Source organism: Pholis gunnellus (genome assembly GCF_910591455.1).
Source record: "Pholis gunnellus genome assembly, chromosome: 17".
NCBI lineage: Eukaryota > Metazoa > Chordata > Actinopteri > Perciformes > Pholidae > Pholis > Pholis gunnellus.
Window position 1 is genome coordinate 8,501,657 of NC_136544.1, and position 17,633 is coordinate 8,519,289.

Below are 17,633 nucleotides of genomic sequence, written 5' to 3' on the forward strand. Positions count from 1 at the left end.
TAATATGATGATGCAGCCCGTTCTTCAGCAAGTGAGAGGGAACTACAATTTATTGCCTGTTACTTTGCAGACAAAATGTGCCTCCAGTTGTATGTGGGACCAGTTTTACAAAGTGGGAACATGCTGATAGTAATTATTTAGAGCCAAAAAACTACATAATTACAGAACCACACTCCCCGCCTTCTAAAAATGGTGTTGCAACACCGGTCAATGGTTGCAACTGAGAACATTTCGACACATTGAGTTGCATTTGTATTATTTGTTCGAATTACAATATGTCAGATGGTCCCTGAACGTAGCACGTATAGTTGCGCGGCCCCTTTTCCGTCGCGTCAGTTCAAACATGGCGGCGCCCCATGCCGTGGTCGGTGTGGAGGAAGGCAGCAGTCAAACACCGCTAATTCTGTCAGATTCAAGCACAGGAGATGTGAAGAGGCCTCAGTTCGGGACACGTTTCCTCACAGACCCGCGGCAGGTCTTCCAGCACAACGCATGGTGGGTAATTTATTCAAGAAACCCTAAAAGGGCGGAAAGATGTTTGGTGTGCATCTCTGTCAGAGCCAGTGTTCCCCGACAGAGGCCTTAAACTTGCTCTTATTATTTGTAGTACATTAGCTGTGTGGATGTTTTTGTTTTTTCTGAATTGATTGTATCTAACTATAAGCAAATGTAAAAGCTATTGTTTAGTTGCTATAACTTTCTGTTTGTTTTGATGGGGGGTTACCAAAGAACAGGTCTTAATGTTGTCATGCAATGTTCATGATGTATTTCGGCCAGTTTATAGGAAAATATAATCTTTTCTCAGGTCATAAAGTATAATATAATCATATAACGTTAACTGGTCATTTAGTAATTATATAATTTAATTGCAGTAATCATATGTGGATGACCAGATCACATCAGTATTTCAGTATTGTCAAGTATTTGTTATGTTACTCACCACATCACTTCAACCACACTGGATCTGGCTCTTGTCTGCAGGGACAATGTGGAGTGGAGTGAGGAACAAGAGGCATCTGCTAAGAAGAAAGTCTTAGAAAACAATCAGCCACTACCTGCAGAGAAACAAGGTATCATTGTTGTTAGGGATCAGTTACAGAACTATAGCAACATTAACAGAAATGTACAGTGTCGCTGTTGATTTGTAATCATGGTAAGATGTTCTCGATAATGCGTTTTTTCTTACTCTTTACTGCCTTACCTTTTTTTTGCAGAGGAATATGACAGCCGGGCAAATGAGTTTTGGAATGGTTTTTACACAATCCATGAGAATCGTTTCTTCAAAGACCGTCACTGGCTGTTCACAGAGTTCCCAGAGTTGGCCCCCCAGTGTAGCCTTAACCACGAGTCACGTCTCGAGGTCTCTGACTCCGATCACAGTCAACAGGAGAGTCTGGATCAAGAAAGGGAAGTTCCAACTTTGTCTCACACCGACGGAGACATCCCTGGCTCTTCTGCCACATATCGCATTCTAGAGGTGAGAGTTTAATTTGAAAGCAAATTAGCCAAACTTGAACCATACACATAAAATGACAAAGCAGAATGACTGATGTTATATTTACCTCCGTTTTCATATCTGTTGTCTGTCTGTTAGTAAGTTATCCCCAAAAAATGTGAACGTATTTCAGAGAAATTTGGCGTAAATTTGATATAAAATTGCAAATTCAATTTATTTTAAAAACACATGTCCCGTGATTGTCTAGTTTCAGATGCAGATAAAGCATTTGTAGTAGAAAAGTGATGGGTGTTACGCAATACATCATCTTTACCCGTTTATTAAAGAGCAAAAAGTAAAATGTTTGACTGCAACACACATTAGATGTTTGTTTTGTGTTTTGCATAATGTTTGGAGAGCAGTCTCCTCCTTTTCTACTGAACTCACATGGATCACATTGTGCTATTCCTTATAATTTTGCCAATTTAAACACTTTAAAACATTTTCTATTCAAATACATTTGTGAAACCTTGGAGAAATGACTTTTCTAGTCATTTTATCAATATTTTTTTGTCAGAAACAAACTTTGCTACTGTATGTGTTGGTGTTTGACATCGAGTGAACAAAATAAACGCTATATTAATTTATGTTTGTTGGGCAGGTCGGCTGCGGTGTAGGCAATACCGTTTTTCCAATACTGAAGACAAACAAGTGAGTGCAGTCAAGGCATTGCCGTGTCTTTTCGAGCCGTGTTTGACAAATACTGTTCTCTGCTTCTGTCTTATGATGTGCACGTAAAGGTATAACTGTATCTCTGCTCTTTGCAGTGACCCGGGACTCTTTGTTTACTGCTGTGATTTCTCCAGCACTGCTGTGGAGCTAGTCAAGGTGAGATGGGATCAATGAAAGGATGATATGTTGATAGATGTATTAATCTCTAGGGTTGTGGGCTATCTGAAGACTTAACATTGCTTTCCCTTCTTCAGGCTAATCCAGAGTACGAGCCTGGGCGCTGCTTCGCCTTTGTTCATGACTTGAGTGATGTGGAAGCCAATTACCCCGTCCCTGATGGAACCCTTGATGTTATAGTGCTAATCTTTGTATTATCAGCGTTGCATCCCAACAAGTATGAACTTCTTTCTCTGTCTTTCTTCTTCTTCTCATGTCTTTGGTTTTCACTCTGTGTGAGTCATTGAATATAGCAGTGGTTGTCTTAAAGTTTCACTCTGTCTCAGGATGCAGGCGTCCATCAGTAGATTGGCGCGGCTGCTGAAGCCTGGGGGAGTGATGCTGCTCAGAGACTACGGACGCTACGATATGGCACAGCTTCGCTTCAAGAAAGGTTCGTCCGACTGAAATCCAGCAAGGCTCCAGTCCAAATAGCTGTTCATAACGTCCAGTTCCAGAAAAGTCCATTAATTAAGGCCTATTATTAGTGTTTATCCTTGAAAAAGTGTTGGCCTACTTAGGTTTGTTTTCTGGTGGCACCATTTCAGAATTGACTGCTGCCTTAGGTCACACCAGAGTAACTTTCTGTGTTTTAAATGACAAGTATGCTGCTTCTAATTATATTAAAGATTCTGGACCACACTTAAGGTAGATAATAAGACTACGTCTGGCTGCTCAATACCTGCAGTACTTCTAATGGTACACTGCAGATTAAAACGGCACTGCACTAATGAAGACTGTCAGTGTTAAATTAAGGTTTGCAATTTGTTGTAGAATAATTTGTATGTTTTTTCCCTTTACTTCTTCTAGGAAGGTGTCTGTCAGAAAACTTTTATGTCCGAGGCGATGGAACAAGAGTTTATTTCTTTACTCAAGGTAAAAATATAGACATTCATTCTGATTTATTGGGATTACTTTGCAGAATTGTTCTTTAATTATGTATATTAAAATATTCCTGTCCTTTCTGTTTCAGATGAGCTACATGAGATGTTCAGTGAGGCTGGGCTTGAGAAAATGCAGAACCTTGTGGACAGACGGCTACAAGTGAATAGAGGCAAACAGCTCACTATGTACAGGGTGTGGATCCAGTGCAAGTACCGCAAGGCTCGAGCTCAGCCATTTGAGGCCCAAGACAAGGGAGAGGACCTGCCTGGCTTGACCTTCAGCTGAACTACAACTGAAACTAGGAGCTCAAATCAAGGCGGTGCTGGCCTTTTTCTGAGGCTTTATGGAATTGAGAAGATCTGTTGTGAATGCGATGAAGGGGATGCAACTAGATAGTTAAATGCTGTAAAGACCTTACAATATCTCAGCTGCCATAATGTTGATGGACTTGTTTTATGGCTTGGTGTTCCTGATGGTGCTGCAATTCTACCTACAAGAGTGATAATTTCTAATTTTGTGCTGATGAGTTCAGTAATCTGAGAAAGGGCTGGTTACCTCTGTTTAAATGTTTCTATTCTGCCAAATGCTGTTTTTAACAAGCTGGTGTTTGAAATAAATGGCATGGTTTTAAGGATAACTTCATGACATATTTGTACATGCAAACTCAATAAAACATGTAAATCTGTTTGACTTTGTTGTCAATGTGCTTTGTTAAACAAGTGTTTTGTTCAACAAAGGAATGACTTCATGGTGTTGGTTCCTATTCTTAACCTACTTTCTATCACAGTGTTTTGAATGGTTGAATCCCTAGTTATGATTGAGTGGCTACTTCAGTGGTGGGTGGGACCTTACTTTGCAATGTACTGATATATAAATTCAGAGTGTGAACATCATGGGAATGGCAACTTTCTGATAAGTGACCATCTTGGTGGTTGCCTGGGTGGGCGCTGTTAAATTGCATTGTGTACAGAGGGATTTGCCATTGGTCCAGACAAGAGATTTGGGGCAGGCGTGGACTGAACGAAGGTGGAAATACGTGAACAATCTCACGAGAAAATATGAGATTTTCCTGATTATTGTTTACATTGTGAAAACATGAGAACTGAACCGAATCGATCCGGATTCAACTGAAACGCCTGCAACAGCACAACTTCCGAAAGAGATTGGTTTCTTCCCTGCGGCGAGGAAGGCAACTGGAGCCGAACTTTGTTTTGATCGAGCTGAAAGCCAGGACCCGAAATTGATCTCACCACTGGGGGTGAAAAAGATAGGGGTAACTAACGCTAGTTTAAATACATAATTTGGCTATACCTGGTGAAAAACGCCGAATCTCGAGGGTCGCCATTGTGTGGAACGAGTTGACGTTACCCGACATAGGCACGGTATGGTCCTCGGCGAGAGGGATGTGATGGAGATCCCTGCCTAAGGAGCACAGCAAGGCGGGCTTGGGTTACCCGGGGTTGCCGAGGCCTCCGAGGGAATCAACCGTCGTCTACCTTGAGTCACACCGCACACTCCCCTGTCTCGACCGTTAACAGTGGGCACGCGAGGGACGCGGCTGTGAATGCGGCCTACTCTGGGAGGGTCTGCCGAGCATCGGGGAAACAACGGGGACGATTTCGGGGTTAACAGGCCCCCGGAGGACCGAGACAAATATTGAATAGCAGTAAGTATTTCATTAGGTTGTCGAGCAAAATAATATATCTGAACATGTATCTTTTTACTGTGAGTCCAAGTGTCGTGGCACCAGCAGCCGTCAACACAGAACCGAGAGGATGCTTCTTTTTGACAGACGAGTTAAAGCTAGCCTGTTGGCTTTACTTTTGCAGACAGCACTTCTGATGTTTTTTTCTGAGTCGTTATCGAATCAGACAGCTGTCATCGGGCCAACATTAATTACATTTGCCTTGTTTGGGTAACAACCTTACGTTACTCGACAACATCAGATGTAATGCTACTAGCTAACGTTAACTGTTAGCTCTTATATCGCAATGCTAGCTAAGTGACGGACAACATCGGGAGGCTTGCTAGCTAATGTATCCAATGTTAGCTAGCTACCTCGCTGATCATGATATTTCAAATAGTTATGCATAACTGAGCCAGCAAACCCAATCCCGAGTAAAGTTAGAATATGAATAAGGGTTAACGTTAGTATATATCCCTAAATTAACATGAATGGTGTAGTTTACACTATTCATTTAATGTATGCAAGTTATAGATAACAGACGTAGCAGTTGGGCGTGTAACTTAAACGTTAACCTTTGCACAGGGTAGCAAGCTGTGCACTTATTGTCTGTTGTGGCCTTTTCCATTGCCGTGAGTATACTTGGCAGTCCCTCCATTAGTGACCTTTTATAACTCCACCGATATGTAACTAAGGCCTATAATGCCAAGGTGTTCTTATATGATGCTTTCCTTTTGGCAGGCAATGACTACACATCTGGCCCAAGTGTACGATGCATATTTGATATCCTTTATTGGCTGTATTTGTGTGCATTTTAATGCTGTGAGTATTCTACTGTATTCAAGTTGCATGGCTGGTGCAACACACATGATAGTGGAAAACATTATTGTCCGGCATATTGATGACTCAGAACAGGAATTTTCCACATCCATATAGCTAAAAACAACCATGACTCATCACAACTAATGCCTTTTGAAACAGTGATTTGTCACTCCCACTTGAATATACCAGACCTCACAACGCCTTCCTTAATCTTTGCTCTTGTCTCTGCAGCCATGATGGAAGAACTGCATAGCCTGGACCCCCGACGGCAAGAACTGTTGGAGGCTCGCTTCACTGGGGTCGGCGTGGCTAAGGTTTGTTTTACAGCAGGTGTCACTGAGGTGTAGCGCGAGAACTTTCTCCTGTCAAAGTGCTTATAATCACAGATTATGTTGATTTACACATTTTTGTAAATCTCTTCCTTTCTTTGTCTCACTCCGCCTCAGTATCATTCTGCTGTTTGGCCTGGACAGGCTTGGCCCCACTCCTTTTCTTTGTCTGTCTCTGGAGAAGGTTGAGCTGTGTCTGTGTTTTTTGGCTGGTGTGACATGGCATCTCTCCCTGGCTCATGATGTAGAGGCTGCATATGCAAGTGGTGATGCCTGCCAAAAAGGCCACAGACAGGACAGGGGCTGGTAGGGAGGAGGAGGAGTGCAGGCAGAGGAGGAATGCAGAAATGGTTCTTGACCAGGTATGAGGGAAGGCAGCATTTAGCTTCCCATCCTCTTGCTTGCTGTATGGATGGAGCAGTCTTTGTGGAAGGTGAACTTGGAACAGTTGGGGAGCGAGAGTCAGCGCCAGGAGTGGGCCCTGTGCCAGCCATAGGCAGAGCTGAGCCCAGAGCATGGCATGTCTGCTGCCGCAGAGAAAATGGCGGCTCTCGCTAAGGCATCATGCCCTGTATGACAAGAGATGCAACGTATGTAGGGGGTGGTGGAAGTGTGTCAACAAATGACGATGAAGAAACATTGGTTTGGTCTAAAAGCCCTTCAATGTCACAGAGCAGCATAGTTTTTATTCTTGACCTTGAACACCCCTGTGGCAATGCTGCTCTCTCTCTGTTATCTCTTGGTTGTTGGGAGTTGGTCAAAAAGAAAGAGGAATTGTTATCCTTTGAGGACAAAGGGCTAGCACACCTTTTGGTAATGGAACAGAGAGGACCTACTGAAATTATTGGAAAGTGCATTTCCTTTTGAACAGGTCGGATCAAACAACCAGATATCTGGAAGGGGTAAAAACAAGCTGTCATTCTTAAATCAACCAAAGTATCTTCCTCTGGCTCGCTCTAGAGAAAAGAACAGTTAAGACCATGGTGAACAGGAGGAAAATGGATGACATTATCTAAAGGTGACAGACAGAGGAAGGAATACATCCCCAGCAGCATGCCTAATGTTCAGCCATTTTAGGAGGGTTCAGTGAGGGAGCTGTAGTGTGCTCTGAATGACTAAGTGTCTCTCTCTGATTGGACAGTGCCTGCTGAATTTTGATGTGATTCATTTGACTGACAGGCATCACCTAGGGAACCGGCATTGGGACTGATGCAGATTTAGATCCAGTGGGAAGTTAATGGTGACGGTATTCAGCCGAACCTCGGCATCCCTTCCCTCAGTTCCTCACCCCGTTTCCTAACTCTGTGTGTGCTCTCTCAGAAGTGCATGCATACTCGAGTACATGTGTGCACTTGGGGTGCAACAGATCATAAAGCTCACGATTTGGATTGTATCACGGATCAGAGTCGAGGATCACGGATCGGATCAGCACAGAATAAAAGGGAGCAAATGTAGCTTTTTAGATAGCCTCGATCGCGCCTTTTTTGCCGATCGTTGATAGTCCATATTGGCAAATACACACCGTTTTTGTTGTTTTGTTTTGTTATAGCAGTTGATCTACAAGGCTCCTACTTTCTTTTTTTTTCCGCCACCACCCCAAAAACTTTTTAAACCGCTCTGAAGTCGGTGTAAACCATCACGAATTCTAAATGTTATCCTCATTTCTTTGTTATTGTCAGCTATAGTGTTATTTGCATAAAAAACACAATTCAAATGATTAGGAAATAAAAGATTGTGTATTTATTGATAAAAAATAGTTTTAATGATGTATTATAAGCTGCTTAGAGATAGTTTTAGGAAGTTAAACATGTCACAATTCTCTAAAATGTATTATATATTGCTGTGAAAATATCTCCTTCAAACAACTACATTTATTCAAGTTTCTCACCAAAACTGCATTTTACAAGATTACATTTGAACACATCATGGTAAAGTATTAATTTACGTTCACCCAATAATTGTTTCACTGACTAGAGGTTGAATGCATCATAATGCAACGGCCACCGTTAATAGCTCTCTTGTCAAATCAACTCGGATTTGTTGTTCACAGTGTGACATTACCAAGGATCGGCAAATAGAAAACATAAACGCAGATGTCCTGATTGCATATTTTTACTGAATACTGGACGATAATGATCATCAGTACAACTTTATTACACACTATGAGGCTTAAATTGTGTAATTATTCAGCAGTTCACCTGTGTGCCGAATCACGGTCCGTTGCACCACTTATGTGCACACATTTTGACTATACACGTCTATGAATATGTCTCTTGCATGCTTTATGCATCTTTGTGTATTTGCTCCTCGTGTTTTATTGTGATGTGTTTTTACGTCATTTTAACAGGGCTCGGGTCAGAACCAAAATGAGTCGTCCAACCAGAGTCTTTGCAGTGTAGGCTCGCTCAGTGACAAAGAGCTAGAGGTTGGTGTCTGTTACGAATGAACAAGATTTTTCATGCCAACCATCTGTCTGTGTTGCCCTATTGTGCATGCGGTTGATTCCCACTACTTTCCTCACAGACTCCTGAGAAAAAAGCCAATGACCAGAGAGTAAGAAAACGGAAAGCAGACCATTTTGACAGCAGCCAAGGTAAAAAGAAATTCATGATCCTCTCATCACGTATCCCAAATATCCGCCTCTCTCTCTCTCTGAACTCCCCGTGTCTCTCCTTTAGGCAAAGCAGGTGCAAGGGGACATAAAATTAGTGACTATTTTGAGGTGAGTGGCAGAAACGTTTCCAGTTTCTTTGATATACTAAGTGTGTGTCCAGCAACACTCCTGTTTCAGCATTAACTTTTCATACTTTGAACCCCTTTATTTGTCATTTTGGTCTTTCTATTGAACTGAGTTCTTCTCTCTTTACTTGTCTGTCAGTTTGCGGGAGGTAGCGGTCCTGGTACCAGCCCTGCCAGGGGGATTCCACCAGTGGTCCGCTCTTCCCCACAACACTCACTTTCCAACCCCCCTGTCACGGTGAGCATGTTTGCTCTATGATCTGTCACATGCTTTTTTAAAGCTGTCTACACACTTTCCTGCCATTCTCTCTTCCACGCTTGTTTTTAACATCACCGGGTCAGGTTTGCTTACAAGTGGGAAGAATCTGATGTGGTCTGTGAACACTGTTTGGCAACAATTACAGATTCAAACTCACTTCTGTGCAAAGTTCCTACAAAACCTAAACTCAAGGAAACCAATAATGAAATGGAACATATTGTAGAAATGGTAATAAACAAACTGACAGTCAAATGATAAAAGAAAAGAGTTTAGATCAACATGTTACCACAGAAACACATTGTCAACCAACCAGCCTAAATTGAATAAAGAAAAAATTGCCAAGTATATAAAATTAGGTTTCTAAATCGTGAAAAAAATGAATAGCATTCTGTATTCTCCTCTAGACTTTCGGAATGTTATCAGACCAAATTGGTCAAATTCTGGCTGTGAAATGAGTCATTTTGCGCGGGTTGTGACACTCAACAATTTATCTCCCACTTTACCAGCCCCAACGGAATAGGCTACGGCTGAGCCTATGGCGTAAGCACACGTTTAACTAACTTGGTTGTGATTAGCAAGTGAGCCTCCGCAACATGCACGCAGCCGTTAAAGAGATAGATAGATACTTTATTCATCCCCAGGGGGAAATTTGTTTGTAGCAGCAGCAAACAAAGTTACAGAGTAAATATTAAGTATGAAAGATGCTCAATTTCTACAATACAATAAAAATAACAGCAGAATATAAAAAATAAAAAATGCACAGTATATACAATAAAATCGAATGGTATTAAATTAACTAACTAGGTAAAAAAGAGATGGCCGACGGGTAAAACTTCATGGATTTTGTTACTCTACCCGGACTTTTTTTGGTGATAATTTAACCCACACATCTGTCTGATAGTTTGTTTGAGTGTCTACAGTTTCTGGTAATAACTTTCATGCACATTTCTTTTGCCAGATTGTTCTCATGGTTTATTATGACTGGCTTCTGTGGGTCTTCATAAATTCTTTATTCTTTTTCCTGGATGAATGTTTGTGCCTTCCAGGTGCAGCAGGGAAGCCCCTCCTCCGTAAGCTCGGCCAACACGGAGCAATCGACGTGTTCGCTGAAGCTGGCATCTCTTCATATGCTCCACAAAGCCACACAGGTACTTGACATGCCATCAGGGCGGGCTAGCCGTTATCTAATTGATTATAATTCCAAAAGCAGTTGTTATTTAATCAGTATATAAACCAATACATTTGCATATGGAAGCCAATAAGCAGCTTTTGTGAGATGCGACTACTTGTTGTACTACATTTTTCACTGATACAAAAATGATCCACCATTAACATAAACACTGTTTTTCTGCTCACTGTACTCTGTAGTCTGACCTTACCATAGAGAAACTAACAGCAATGGAGAACAACAAGAACTCTGACCTGGAGAAGAAGGAGGGCCGAATAGACGATTTGCTGCGGGTACTAATCTCATTACATTTCATCCCTGCTACTCTGCTTGCCATTTTTGATGTTTTTGAAAATATAATGTCCTCTGTCTTGGTTTTTCATTCGGGGCATGTTAGAGTTGACACATTCCTTCTGTTTGTACAAGTATAAACATTTTTGTTTATTCCTTTTGCCTGACCTTTTTCTTGCTCATTTTTATGTTCTGCTCCAGGCAAACTGTGATCTGAGGAGACAGATTGATGAACAGCAGAGGATGCTGGAACGATACAAGGAACGCTTAAATAAGTGTGTGACCATGTCCAAGAAGCTGCTGATTGAAAAAGTAATTTTGTCTCATAGAACAGTGACGTTTTTAAACTATTAGTTGGCCAAGAGTGTGGATCATTTTGGTTTTTGAAAATTATTTCATTTTGGAACTAGTTATTTAATCCACATGGAGTCAAAAGCAATGCCTTGATGCCTGTATTTCTCTGTTCTTCCTTCAGTCCAAACAGGAGAAGATGGCATGCCGAGACAAAAGCATGCAGGACCGGCTTCGACTTGGTCACTTCACCACCGTGAGACATGGAGCGTCTTTCACTGAGCAGTGGACGGATGGATATGCCTTCCAAAACCTCATCAAGTGAGAACTTGATATTTTAACTTTAGCCTCTCATTTGACCCTTTCTCCCCATTATAGTTATTCAAGGTGCTCTGTTTAATCCCTATCCACATGCTCTAAAGACATAGGGGTCAGTATTTCACTACTGGGTTCAAACAATCAAAATAAACAAAAAGCCAACTACCAGCAGGGCATGAGTACACACAATTAGACCATACTGCTAAAACTGAGGGCTGATCAAAATAACACTGCTACCTTAAAATCCTCACGTGTGGCCTCTGCCTATAGTTTATGAGAGCACATCCTACATACAAGTAAAGGCAGCATCATACACTAAAGTGAGAAACGCTTTAGATCTATAAGTCTTTGCATTGTGTCATCTGTTTTCAGACAACAAGAAAGGATCAATTCCCAGCGGGAGGACATTGAAAGACAGAGGAAGCTGCTGGCCAAACGCAAGCCGCCGTCCATGGCCCAGACTCCACCTCCAAGCCTGGAGCAAAACAAACGCAAAAGCAAAACCAATGGAACAGAAAGTGAAGCGTACGTTGCTTTTTTTTGTTATGTATCTTCTTTTTCACTCACGCCATTTTTCCACTGCATGCATATTCAAAGTTGAACTGAGGTCTGTTCTTTGTGCTTCCAGGTTATCGCAGGCAGAGTACCACGAACAAGAGGAAATCTTTAAGCTGAGACTAGGCCATCTTAAGAAGGTAATGTCTGATTTTTGTTTTTATAGGTGACCATGCTTATTGTGGTGTTTCCTTCGTTTAGTTGTTTTGTTAACTTTACAGATTTTAATACTTTGTTGTCCTTTGCAGGAGGAAGCAGAGATCCAGGCAGAGCTGGAGAGGTTGGAGCGAGTGCGAAACCTCCATATTCGTGAGCTGAAAAGGATCCACAATGAGGATAATTCTCAGTACGATTTCTTCTTATGCTGTGCTCACACCAAACACGGTGCAAATTTTTTGCATGACTATTTTACATACTTAAACGCGGGTGGTGCGAATGTATTCGCATGACGCTGTGTCGCGAAAGCTTATCAGCATTGAGATTCTCCTCCTGTTATCACTGACATCCTGCTGTTGTTGAATCAGGAAAGAAATTTTGCAGCCGTAGGTGGGCACCCAGAGCTCTACGATACCTCATATTAGTAGTGACTGGACGATAGGGTCCAAACAATAACGAGGCTCTCGTATTTACGCCTAGATGACGTTATTTTGAGTGTTGAAGGAGCTGCTACAAAGTTAATACACGCTTAGCACCGATCGATCCGAGCTCCATTGAGAAAACAAGTATTTTAAAAGTTATTTGCTTGTCGTCTTGCGGAGAGAACTAACAAAACACGAATTCTGACTTTTTACAAATCTGCATCATTAGGTAGTTATTTCCCTTTTATCCGTTTATTGCAGTTAAATCACAGCAAATTGTGTTTATTTTGGGTTCATACAGCTGTAGTAAACCAGCCGACGTGTGTCTTGCTAGATTCAGTGAATACAGCTCGATGAAATCCACGGATCGCCTCCGGATGATGTTATGAACCCAGACAAGACGGTGTTTAGTTTCCCGGCATATGTGGGACTTCCACAGCATGTACAAAGCAGAAGTAGTGGTTATTTCTTCCACGGTTGATGGCAGAAATAAGTTGCTTTGTTGATAACGGTTATGACGTAACGCGAAAATTCGCTTTGCGTTTGGTGTGAACGCAGCATTATATTGTCCTTTCCTAGTTTGTCGGGTGATGTGTCCCTGTGCCTTCTTTAATTCCATAAATTCACCCTGTGCAGATTCAAAGATCACCCAACGCTAAATGACCGGTACCTGCTCCTCTATTTACTTGGACGGGGAGGTTTCAGTGAAGTTTACAAGGTAAGAGAAACTTCATCTTTCCCTTTTTAAGCAGAACCACTTCTTTTTTTACAATGGCTAATACACTTAAAAGACCTTCCAGTTTCTGTTTTTGAATTAGTGTAGTGAAGACCTTTGCCAAAACATCCTGTATGTCATATACCAGTTTTCTGTTACTTAAAAGAGTGTTTGAGATTTCTTTCCAAATCTGTGGTCATTTTTGAGGTCAGAGATTGCCACGTTACACTGGTGAAAACTGGCTGTGCTGCACATACTTTGGAAAATATTTTAGGATGTGTGTTTCTTTACATTACACTAATTTGACATCACAAACATTTCAGAGTAAATGTGAGCGTTGTTCCTAGAATCTGCTGTCATAGCTGTAAAAATGATGAATGCACACAGGCATTTAATGTGAAGCAAGAGCCTCACTGCAGGTAAAGTAATGCCAAATGCAGTACGGAACTAATGTGAGACTTTTCTTTTCTCCAGGCCTTTGACTTAACAGAGCAAAGGTATGTTGCGGTCAAAATCCACCAGTTAAACAAGAACTGGAGGGATGAGAAGAAAGAAAATTATCACAAGTGAGTGTTGTGCAATTTTCATTCGGGATACTATATATATATATATATATATACACTATGAAATATGTTCTTTTCATCATTTATTAAGGTCCACATTTCAAAATAAATGTTGTAAACGCTCTTTGTTTCAGACATGCGTGCAGAGAATATAGAATCCATAAAGAACTGGACCACCCACGAATAGTTAAACTCTACGACTACTTTTCGCTCGACACCGACTCGTAAGTCATTTCTTTTTTAAACAATTGTCTGCCTTCCAAAATATATACTCATGTTAATGCAGATTGTGTTAATTCTGAGCGATTCGTCAATATGTAGAGCATTACCTTTGTTTTCATCTGTTGTACCAAAGTCCTGCAGAGATGGATAAATACTTTTGCCTTATTTTGAAACAGGTTCTGCACAGTCCTGGAGTACTGCGAGGGTAATGACTTGGACTTCTACCTGAAGCAGCACAAGCTTATGTCAGAAAAAGAGGGCCGCTCCATCATCATGCAGATTGTCAACGCTCTGAAGTACCTCAATGAGATCAGACCGCCCATTATCCACTATGACCTTAAGCCTGGTGAGTCTCCACACCACGATGGCTCTTAGAGTCTATGAGCAGTAAAACGGTCAGTTAAATGAACCACTTTAACCACTGCAGTTACATTAGTGATGAAATGTAGTCATTTTCACCTCAAAATGTGAATATACATTTGAATTACGCAGACATTTTCTCTCATGCCTGTAAATCCTTTCCTCGCCCTGCTCAGGTAACATCCTCCTGGTGAACGGCACTGCCTGCGGGGAGATCAAGATCACAGACTTCGGCCTGTCGAAGATCATGGACGACGACAGCTACAACTCAGTGGACGGGATGGAGCTGACGTCACAGGGAGCAGGGACATACTGGTAAGATTTACACTGGAGGAAGCCACTCTGCTGCAGGGGGGGGGGGGCACCATCTGGGATATAATGAATTGTGCTTTTTATTTTTTACTACTGAGCATTTGTCCTCAAGTGTCAGATTTATGTTGGGTAGTCGGGGCTATGACTGAAAGTAGCCATTTCTGTGTGGAGACATTTTATGCTGTAGAAGGAAAATAAAATGAGCAGTATGAGTGATTTTAGATGCAGAATTAGAGTTGGACTTAGAGTTGATAACACTTTTGTAGACGCATCATGCAAAGAAATGTGAGCGTGAGCAATAGACATTGTTGGAAACAAAAACTAGTTTAAAAAAATCCATCCAGAGAGCAAAACAACAAAGCTTCTAATGCAAAATGAAATGATGTATTGTGTTGAATGACAAACTCCTTTTCATTGGGTATCAAAGCCAAACTGTTATTATTTACCATAACTAATACATCTGTAAACACAAGTTAGGGAATTCCCTTTCAACCTCTTGGGGGAGAATGCTGCAGCATTGAGTTTTGCACTTGGCACATAAAGCACTGTCGTATACAGTAGCTCTGTGTGACAGCATACTGGGTTGACTCGAGTTTGCCAGAAGCAGGCTAAACATTTTCATGGCTTGCACACGAGGGATTTCATTCCAGCAGCAATGGAACAGCTGATAAGTTCATGGCTAAGAATAGAGTTTGTGTCATTTCACAAGAGAATGCAAAGAACATGCACGTTGCAGACTTATTAACACATAGATATTAAACATAACAATAGTATGCTCAAGATATGTTGTGTTATGTATTGAAATAATCATAGTTGTAATATTACTGAGGTATGTCTTGGTATTTAAAGGTAGAGTTAGGGTTAGGATTACTCTGATGTGACTACTTCATATGTGGGGACGGAGAGCTGAAATCATGTTGGACCACAATATTTTGTACACAACTGATTCAGATGTATATAAATCTTTCTCTTTTAGGTACCTGCCCCCAGAGTGCTTTGTGGTTGGGAAGGAACCACCAAAAATCTCCAATAAGGTGGATGTCTGGTCTGTGGGAGTCATCTTCTACCAGTGTTTGTATGGTCGCAAGGTAGGAGACTGAAAATATGTTGCATGGAGAGATTAAAGCAATTAAGTCTGTTATAAAGTCAATAAAATGCATACATAATTTTCTTTTTAACTGTATGTAATAATTGATCTTTAGACAAAAGTAGATTAAGTAAGATTTAATTATGGACGGTGTACTGAACACACTTTGTTTGTTCCTGTTCACTTGATATATTTAGGTCATGTTTTTGGTTCGTTTTAACGACACTTCATCTCCTTCTCTCTGCTCTTCAGCCCTTCGGCCACAACCAGTCCCAGCAGGACATCCTGCAGGAGAACACCATACTCAAGGCAACAGATGTGCAGTTTCCCCCTAAACCAGTAGTCACACCTGAAGCTAAGGTACTGGTCACCTCTGCTTTGGTTTTGTCCCCCTAGTATTTGCAACACATCTATGCATCTTCAACTCCCACAACACCCTCCATGTATTCTTTCTTAATTCTGTAAGTCCTCATCTTCACATACATAGTTGTAGGAGTTTTTTGTACACATGTACATATTTAGGAATTTCTTATCTTTTTACCAAAACATTTTTATTTGCTCAGTCATTCCACTCTCACTCTGTGTTTCTCCAGGCCTTTATAAGGCGCTGTCTAGTCTACCGTAAGGAGGACCGCATCGATGTTCACCAGCTGGCCAGTGACCCCTTCCTCATGCCCCACATCCGCAAGTCGGTGGCCTCCTCAGGCACCTCGGGCATGGCCGTGGCCTCCACATCCAGTTCCTCCAACAGCAGCGCCTCAAACTGAGCCCACGCCCATCAACTGACTGACTGATCCATTTGAGAGAGTGGGGTGGGGCGGGGGTGATGCCAATCTGTGCCCCCCCCTCCCAACAGCATCCCACCTTGCCACAAATAGAAAGAGAAACGGGTCAGACGATAGCAAGGGGTGGATGAGAAGTCATGGACGGGTTGGGAAGGGAGACCCATGTCACCCTTCATCCATCTCATGTCCACCCATCCCAGCCCACCTGTCCTCCTTTCTCGAAACGGTGGCATTGTTCTGGGGGTCAAAGCCCTGGACGAGTCGCACAGTAAGAGGTTTGGCCCTGTGTTGGTGAAAAGGGGGGTTCAGTGTTTGGGATTGTTCTTTTCTGCTTAGAAAGAGAGAAAATAAAAAGAAGTGTAGAACTGCTTCAGCTTGGCCAGATGGAAAGGACTGCGGTAGACCTGGGACCCATACTCACTGACACACACTCCCATGCATGAGCCATTCTGGTCCAAGGTAGTCTGAACTCCCCAAGCTCAAACGTTTTTGTTTGTTCTCATCTCAATGAACCTAAATAAGAGAACCAGTCTGGCCAATTATTGTATTGAGCCCGAAATATCTATGGCACTATGTCACCCAACCCGCCGTTCTGGGATCCCCTGCCCTGCTTAAATTCCAGACCCAGAGGAGGGACAGAAGCTACTATTCCCCCGACCCTCTCCCGTCTCCTCCTCAAACTCCTATGACCAAAGCTTATAACTTCCAGCTGGTGGCAGTGTTCCACCTCCATTTTTATAACGAATGGTTTTAGAGTCGTGTTACTTGATATGGAGTGGAAGCTGTTGAGAAATTACCCTTTTTACAATTTTTTTTAAAACTTTTTAATTTAACCAGTTTCATGGAGAAAACTGTTGTGTTTTTCAAGTTGCCTTTAATTAGAACTGTTATTGTTTGATTGACCCCCTACCATAAACACATATTTATTTAGCAATGTTTGAATTTATTTTTGGCCAATAAAATGCAAGGGACTGGTTTACCTAATAGTACTGTTGGGGGAGATTGGGCCTTAGCAGAGAGTTGCATAAACCATTAAATACTATTGGTTAAAATGTGTTTGTTGTTCTGGGCCTCTGTCTTACAGGATTTACCATTACTGCTTTCTTTGAATGTCTGCAAGTTTTATTCTACACTTTAAAATGAAAGTGTATATTCGCTTTTATTATATTCTCTGATAAGTAAGGTGGAACAAAAAAAATGATCGTCAGAAAACTAATTAATGTGGATTTAGAAAGGGCTGATGTGATGGTTTAATGCAAATGTTAGTGTAGTGTAGCAGTCAAATTA

The 17,633-nt window shown here is 41.6% G+C and overlaps 1 protein-coding gene across 2 annotated transcripts; it reads left to right on the forward strand.

Moving 5' to 3' along the window:
• Window positions 1-343: 343 nt before the first annotated feature.
• tlk2 (tousled-like kinase 2) lies at window positions 344-17,385 on the forward strand (the record flags this gene model as incomplete). 2 transcript variants are annotated; one of them, XM_079178110.1, is made up of 28 exons in its annotated part: window positions 344-495; window positions 982-1,070; window positions 1,215-1,477; window positions 2,097-2,146; window positions 2,263-2,323; window positions 2,422-2,561; window positions 2,671-2,777; window positions 3,194-3,259; window positions 6,006-6,088; window positions 8,451-8,528; window positions 8,627-8,696; window positions 8,782-8,825; window positions 8,982-9,080; window positions 10,148-10,249; window positions 10,470-10,562; window positions 10,762-10,872; window positions 11,036-11,172; window positions 11,542-11,694; window positions 11,798-11,864; window positions 11,973-12,070; window positions 12,939-13,020; window positions 13,492-13,583; window positions 13,715-13,804; window positions 13,979-14,148; window positions 14,339-14,477; window positions 15,451-15,562; window positions 15,814-15,921; window positions 16,155-17,385. In XM_079178110.1, 28 exons carry the CDS (start codon window positions 344-346, stop codon window positions 16,326-16,328), a joined length of 3,030 nt encoding a protein of 1,009 aa, XP_079034236.1. In that variant the 3' UTR covers window positions 16,329-17,385. The 2 variants fall into 2 exon arrangements, with proteins under 2 accessions (XP_079034236.1, XP_079034235.1); XM_079178109.1 differs by lacking the exons at window positions 344-495; window positions 982-1,070; window positions 1,215-1,477; ... (3 more) ...; window positions 2,671-2,777; window positions 3,194-3,259 and adding an exon at window positions 4,293-4,934.
• Between the last annotated feature and the right edge of the window lie 248 nt (window positions 17,386-17,633).